Source organism: Perkinsus marinus, assembly GCF_000006405.1.
Source record: "Perkinsus marinus ATCC 50983 genomic scaffold scf_1104296928640, whole genome shotgun sequence".
NCBI classification, from domain to species: domain Eukaryota; phylum Perkinsozoa; order Perkinsida; family Perkinsidae; genus Perkinsus; species Perkinsus marinus.
The window spans coordinates 55,748-62,713 of NW_003216737.1; the positions used below are offsets into that span (position 1 = coordinate 55,748).

The following is a 6,966-nucleotide window of genomic DNA, read 5'->3' on the forward strand; positions in this document are numbered from 1 at the left end:
TGTAGTGCCCACATGTGCAGTACTATGTACGGGTCAATTCAAAAGAGGATTGGCTATCGCAGGAGTGAGCTCACTGCGGTCGTTGTTAAATGAGGCCCTCCACGTCGTGAAGCTAATCGTGTGTATCGGCCAGCTTGATGAACCGGCACGCGTCAGTTCACAGAGCATTCATCAGCTCTTCTGAGCATTTTGAGAGAGTTCCTCAGAAACTCATAAGATGTAGCCAACTAACAACACAACACGAATGAGAATGGCAAAGGGACTGATATGATATTTCAATCTACCCATTCGCTTGATTAGACAACTCGGTAGGAAACACGGAGGAGAGCTGGAATCACCAAGGCGGCAAGAACCAACCCAGCAGCCATCAAATGTGGTATAGCAGATGAATGGCGATTCCAAAATTATGCCACAATTATCTAATTTGGACCTCTTTAAATCATCGTGGTTGTTGCTACATGGGCAAATCCTTGAGCGTCATCGTAGTGCAAGTAAGGAAGTGATCGTTCGCTACAGCTTCACCACAAACAGTCACAAGATCCCAACCGCTGGTGATGCTGAAAAATTTGAGAAGACCACTACCGATAAAAGATGTAGTAAAAAGAGGTACTTGACGAAGCAAGTCAACAACTATAACAGAAATATGAAACTCCCTCAAATGTAATCCACCACCATAACCATCTTTGTGGCGTATGGCAACGCAAGCTAGAGCATCCGTGTTAGCAATAAAGCGACAATGCTCAGCTCCTTCCACGATTGTTACAAATACATTATCATTCTCGCGATATTGCACCTCTTTCCCATCGACGATGAACACAAACTTATGATTTCTCTCATCAGATGGGTCCGCGAGGACATCAAAAGAATCCACTTCATCGCTGTCCACAGCGAATTGCCGATTCCAGTGATACTGAGTACTACGAATATCACACGAGAACACGATAGAGTCACCGAGTGTTAAGAGGAATATGAAACCACTCGAGATGGTCAATCCATTGATGATATCCTCACCTTCTTGAAAAGGTAAAGGGATGTCGGCCAATGCCTTGCCATTTTCAGCAATGGAAAATCTCGCAAGGCGAAGATTCAGCAGATCCACGGCGTATATTATGAAGCCCTCAGTAGCGAGGAAGGCCATACGACCATGAATGAGGACCTCGGCGACTGGCTTGTTGAAGTCGTTGGCCGCGAAGGCTCGTAGTATTGAATGTTCTGTTATGCATTCGCATGTGAGAAAATGGTGATCTCCGAGGGAAGTTATCGCATCCATATAACCAGCCTTAGTAAGAGTGCTCTCGATTGAGATAGCCGTTGGTAACGGGAAACGTATGAAGCACCAAATTGGCCATCGCAATTCTATGCAGAGACGCTTGCTGGTACGACGCTCGAGCATAAGGAGTTGCAGCGACAGTCTTTGCCGACGCGAGGCGCAGCCAGAAGACATTGATGACCACACACTCCAAACTATCAAAATCTCCACTGAGGAGCTCTCAGCATGAACACAACAGCTCAGCTTCGGGAGCACACACTGTTTGAAGAGTTCAGGATTATTATATCATAGTAACAGCAGGAATGTGCATCAAAGAGAGGACCAGAAGCTTCTGTAATTGGGCAGATGTCCCATCAGCTGAGCTCCGGGGAACCGGAGGAAACTGCAGAGAATAGTCTCAACAAATCCGCGTTGTTCTGGAGTGAGTGAAAGTATGTCTGTTGGTGGGGGCTCATAGGCCACTCGGACCGCGGTGGGAAGAGTGAGATCTTCGAACGCCTTGAAAACATTGAGCTCCGCTTCCCTCAAGTCGGTCGGCAGGAGAATAACAACCCCAAGCAGTGAAACCAGGAGGGCCTCAACAGAACCGTCATGGGTTGCTACCTGGGGAACGAACTCCCTACCACCAATAGCTAATACAGGCTTACAACTTCTTCCGGTGTGTATTCACGTCGTAACAACTGCTCCTTAAGGCGTCTATCAGCGTCCCAGTCGAACTGCTCAAATGATCGGTATGGTAGAGTCCTCAAATGTTCAACCCAACGGCTCGACAAACCAACCCGATCGGCACCCGTGACCAGCGTCATCAGATACCTACGGTTGACGTGCATCGAAAAGACCCAATAATGATAATGATGATTCAGCTGAGAATCTTCTGAAGGGACGGAGAGGCCTAATCGTTACCCCATAATCCCACCCAAGATTGATGATGACCTCACTAAGACCTATTTTTTCACCTGGAATAACCCCTCCCCCTCTCTTGTTTACCTCCGACCAGGCAGACCATCCTCTAAAATAGAGACACTCGGAAAGGACTGGGTCTGTATATACACCATAGAGGGTATAGGCTTTAGAGAGGCGTCATAGGGGACGACTACGCTCCATCTACGATCATATGATGGACCCTCGCGCTTATCAAGCTCTTCTAGGCCTACTCTGGGGAACCATACGACAACACCATGAACCTGTTGAGAACGTCAACGGTGATAACGATGAAGTGAGAGCGAGCTCACCTTCGAGCCTTCCTTCGGACGGATGTTACCGTAATGACCCTCATAGGCGACCGTGTGAACTGGCGCTGAGTTGAAGACCAACTCGTAATCTTCCAGGGTCTGAGGCTCGGTTACATTCGGATGGAGAATGGTAAAAAATGTTAACTACCGCTTTGACAGGCTCCTTGTCCGAGACCGCCACCCCTCTACTCCTCAGCGACGCTCGGCTCATATTAGCACCGAAGGAGAATACTGGAACTTCATCATCACCTGCCGGAATGGGCTCACGAAAGCCCAGCGGATGATTAAATACATGTATCATTGAAAAAACAAAACCTTTGCCGAATCGGAAGAATCAACCACACGAACCACCCACTGAAGAAATTCAACTTTCGAGTGGTGCAATATCCACAACAGTAACTCGCTATCCACTGCATGACCACTAGTAACCTAGCTGCTACCAGAGCTCGTATGCTGCATGTATGCGTTATATAGTATATACCATAAACCACAAATATCACAGAGGGCACGACTTCGTAGGAGAGGGTGAGCATGAGCTCAGAGCGTCCGTCCAGGAGCCGATTAAAGTGCTCTGATTTCCGAGTCCAAGTTCTCGGAAAAGCGGCTTTTCCGTGCTCGGATAAAAACTACAAATTAAAGTGCGTTCGAAATTCTGAGCTTTTCCCGAGCTCGGAATCCGTGTTACTCGGTTCCGAGTAACGCCAGGACATACGCCAGAGATTGTAGCAATTGCGGTGGCGATATGGATCTCATGTTGCTCTTAATCCACCTGTATTTTGTAAAGAGTCAAGACTCTCCCAACTAAAGACTGCAGTCGCTGACCGTGATAGAACGACTGACGGCAATCGTGTTTATTGCCGTACTCTCGAGTGGCTTCATAGGAAAGAAAGGCCACCGCGATATGTCGATGACAAGGATGCAAGCCGTCGCACTCACGTGATCACAGAGGATATCCATGCTTTTCCTTCGCTCCATCGCCTCAACAATTCATCGCTTATACGGCTCAATCGTCCAGGCACTCCAAGACACTTTGGGTGAGATCACAACGCCGGACCGGAACCCAGCATCGTTGTGAGGAGCTGACTATAGTTGGATCACTTACCTATCGGGATAAAACCAAACGCTCCATATCGAGAACCGAATAGAGTCCTACAATCTCCCCCCACATACGTGCTCTGTTGAGATGGAGCAATAGACCGAATTCTAATACATCGTGTATGAATGTCCCACCGAGACCGACTTGAAGTCTAACTAAGCCATACATACAGAATGCTTCTGCGTTACATAGCTTCTCGATAGTCATTCCATCCAGTGTTGACCAATAAATTAACGAAGACCGTCTTATTACCACTCTCAGAGGTTCCCTTTACCCGGTCTCTGCAACGTCGGGAATCAATACTCCTATTAGGCCCGGACGAGAATACCGTAAGCTTGACGAACTCCCTGTACACCATCCATGGGTGGAAGAAGAGAATAAAAGGACTCTGGTAATGAGTCTACACCTTTTAAACATCTAGTTCGTCTTTGGAACCATCAATTTCGTCGGGACGCACGAAGTTGGAGGTACGAATCCGAAACGGGCAGATCATATTCGCAATTAGAACTTTCAACTTCGTCATAGAACTTTCAAGTTCGTCCGAAGTCGATAGGAAGTTCAAGTTCGTTCTAATAGAACTTTCAATTTCGACTCTCGAACCTTCGAGTTCGTCATAGAACTTTCAACTTCGTCGAGTACACCTTTGGAACTTCAATTTCGTCCCTTTAGGAAAATCGACTTCGTCGTTCGGAACTTCAATTTCGTGTTACCGGGGCAATTATGCCAGTACTCTCATGGTGAGGCTTATGATTAGTGCTCGCGGTACACAACCGAAGTAGTACTACAGCAACAACGAAGGCACTATTGAAAATCCTCATATCAATGTCATCATGACATTCTCATGTGACTTCTCATTCATGTGACATTGTCATGTCACATGAATAGTGCGGCCAGCCAGTAGCTGGCAGCCACTCATATGACTGGCTCGATCAAGAAAACGACATAGTCAACCACCGGCAGGCATGTATTCGTGGTTGATTGCTTTACTCAACAACCCAATAGCATGCCCGCATGATGCCCACGGACGAGTGACACGGTCAGCAAAACACGAGCCTCACCATGAGAGTACTGGCATAATTGCCCCGGTAACACGAAATTGAAGTTCCGAACGACGAAGTCGATTTTCCTAAAGGGACGAAATTGAAGTTCCAAAGGTGTACTCGACGAAGTTGAAAGTTCTATGACGAACTCGAAGGTTCGAGAGTCGAAATTGAAAGTTCTATTAGAACGAACTTGAACTTCCTATCGACTTCGGACGAACTTGAAAGTTCTATGACGAAGTTGAAAGTTCTAATTGCGAATATGATCTGCCCGTTTCGGATTCGTACCTCCAACTTCGTGCGTCCCGACGAAATTGATGGTTCCAAAGACGAACTAGATGTTTAAAAGGTGTAGCTGAGGAGGACTAAAATGAACATACCCTTGAGCCGTTATTAAATTGAACAACTCGGCACTCAAACATGATGAACGGAAACGGCCAAGAATGGTACCAGTAATAACAAGGGCATTGCTCGACTCAGTCGAAATCCGGTTCCAAAATAACGGCAACATTATTGCCACCGAAACGCATGCTTGCGAGGAGACGGCCAGAGCCTATTGCATCCAACTGCTGAATCGAGGCTTCCCGGCCGATAGCGTTCTTGTCGAGTTGAGTCAGATTGTGCGAGGGTGTGCCGTATCTCCAAGCAAAGACCTGTGTGGTGAGGAGGACGATGTAAAGCATCGAAAGATGACCATCAAAAGCGAGGCAAGTCGGCCTGCACAAACCGCTCAAAACGACTTCACCTGGGCTCTCGGGATGCTCAGTATCAAACTGCACAATTCTGTTATTCGAAGTATCGGCTACCAAAATGAACTTGTCATCGACGAGAACGGCGTCCGAGGGGAAAGCCAACCGTGGAGAGGAGGAGGAGGAAGAATCAACAGTGTCGTAGAGACATACAGAGCCACCATCGATGACTTCAGTCACTCTACAGCTGAAAGTATCACACACGATAGTTCCGCGTTGACGCTGTATTGCTGAGAACACCGTCCGAGGTGCATTCCGTACAGTGTTGGCTGGGAACAACAGGTCGTACACGGGATCATCATGGAGCTCGTGGACAACGTCCCCCTCATCATTGATATATGTACGACTGAGAAGCTCTCCTGTCGTCGCTCGGAATCTACCAATGGAGCCGTCCTTGAATGTGAAAGACCCTATGAGGGTGGGAACGTCAGGATACTTGTCTAAATACCGCTTCACAGGGCGCAACCGAGTAGGAAGGCCAGATTGTGCCAAGTACGACCATACGACCATTTTGATATCACTACCATAGTTATCAGCGCTACTATTCAGAGCCATCAATAAGGTACACATCTGTGGTATCCTTCGCTCGTACACTGGCCTGTCTTCTGGCTTGGATACGATGGTATTACAAACTATCAGTCTTGTTAAAAAAGATACGCCACGTTCTAGCAGGTATGGGAGATCATTTAGTAGAAGAGAACTCATCGGCAACAGCGTGTGACGCGAGCATCGACGAGATGTGACATTACGCCGATCTTGCACATAATGGAAAAATGATATCCAAAACGACACCTGGGAGATTCGAACTCCCGCGGGCAGAGCCCAACGGCTTAGCAGGCCGCCGCCTTAACCACTCGGCCAAAGTGTCTGATAAAATGTGTATAATCATGCCACCGCTGTATAGTATAAATTGATGGCATGATACAGATATGATGTTGTATATAGTATCCGCGTATCTAGAGATTGCCGGTCTAATTTCGTGCAATGACCTCGACGTATTGATGCTTCCCTTAGCATGTTGAATATTATTTGTAAGTTTAGCAACATTCGATAAGACTTTCATTTTGAAGAGATTATTCTTCCAGGTCGAACCCACGACCAGTAACACAAGTCAGTAGATAGATCAAACCTCATAGTCAACTATTATGAACTAAGAAATAGTACTCGAACTACAAGGCTTAGTCATTTGCTTTCGGAATAGCCTCACTGCTGAGTTCTGGGGCTATCATCGACAAACTAAATGCATTCTAATGCAAACTAAGCCTAGTAAATGACTTATGTATATCAAGCAATAGTTGCGCATGAGCGACTTAAAAAAGTGCATAGAACACCGAGAACAGGAAGACGGCAGTAAGACTGTTGCCAACAGGCCCAGCCGCCGACGTCTTAGGAATACAATCGTCCCCGCCAACCGAACGAGATTCCCTTGCGGGAATGGTGGGCTTACTCAGAGCGACTTCGACGGCTTTTGCAGCATTCAATCGACCGAAATAAGGGTTCTTGCTTCCAAGACCAGTAGTGAGAACATCAGTGGATGCCAGAATAGAATTACTCACATCCTCTCTAGAAAGACCCAAGG

At 47.0% G+C, this 6,966-nt stretch overlaps 4 protein-coding genes and 1 non-coding gene across 5 annotated transcripts in view; all 5 read right to left on the reverse strand.

The window, feature by feature from the left end:
• Positions 1 to 252: 252 nt before the first annotated feature.
• Pmar_PMAR007296 (hypothetical protein) lies at positions 253 to 1,466 on the reverse strand. The gene has a single exon (XM_002788194.1). It carries the CDS (start codon positions 1,442 to 1,444, stop codon positions 455 to 457), a length of 990 nt encoding a protein of 329 aa, XP_002788240.1. The 5' UTR covers positions 1,445 to 1,466; the 3' UTR covers positions 253 to 454.
• An 84-nt stretch (positions 1,467 to 1,550) lies between these two features.
• Positions 1,551 to 2,805, reverse strand: Pmar_PMAR007297 (hypothetical protein). Its single transcript, XM_002788195.1, has 5 exons — positions 2,651 to 2,805; positions 2,503 to 2,601; positions 2,258 to 2,454; positions 1,918 to 2,083; positions 1,551 to 1,873 (listed from the first exon to the last, which is right to left on the reverse strand). Exons 1-5 carry the CDS (start codon positions 2,801 to 2,803, stop codon positions 1,580 to 1,582), a joined length of 909 nt encoding a protein of 302 aa, XP_002788241.1. The 5' UTR covers positions 2,804 to 2,805; the 3' UTR covers positions 1,551 to 1,579.
• A 2,309-nt stretch (positions 2,806 to 5,114) lies between these two features.
• Positions 5,115 to 5,942, reverse strand: Pmar_PMAR007298 (hypothetical protein; the record flags this gene model as incomplete). Its single annotated transcript, XM_002788196.1, has 1 exon — positions 5,115 to 5,942. The coding sequence occupies one exon, from the start codon at positions 5,940 to 5,942 to the stop codon at positions 5,115 to 5,117; it is 828 nt and encodes a 275-aa protein (XP_002788242.1).
• Positions 5,943 to 6,173: 231 nt separating this feature from the next.
• Pmar_PMAR007299 lies at positions 6,174 to 6,255 on the reverse strand. The gene has a single exon. It is a non-coding gene; the product is annotated as a tRNA-Ser (tRNA).
• Positions 6,256 to 6,939: 684 nt separating this feature from the next.
• Positions 6,940 to 6,966, reverse strand: part of Pmar_PMAR007300 (Thermophilic serine proteinase precursor, putative) — a gene marked incomplete at both ends in the record, with an annotated part of 1,248 nt that continues 1,221 nt past the window's right edge. Inside the window, one exon of the mRNA XM_002788197.1 lies at positions 6,940 to 6,966. This exon is cut by the window's right edge and continues 4 nt beyond it. Within this exon, the coding sequence (XP_002788243.1) occupies positions 6,940 to 6,966 (27 nt within the window).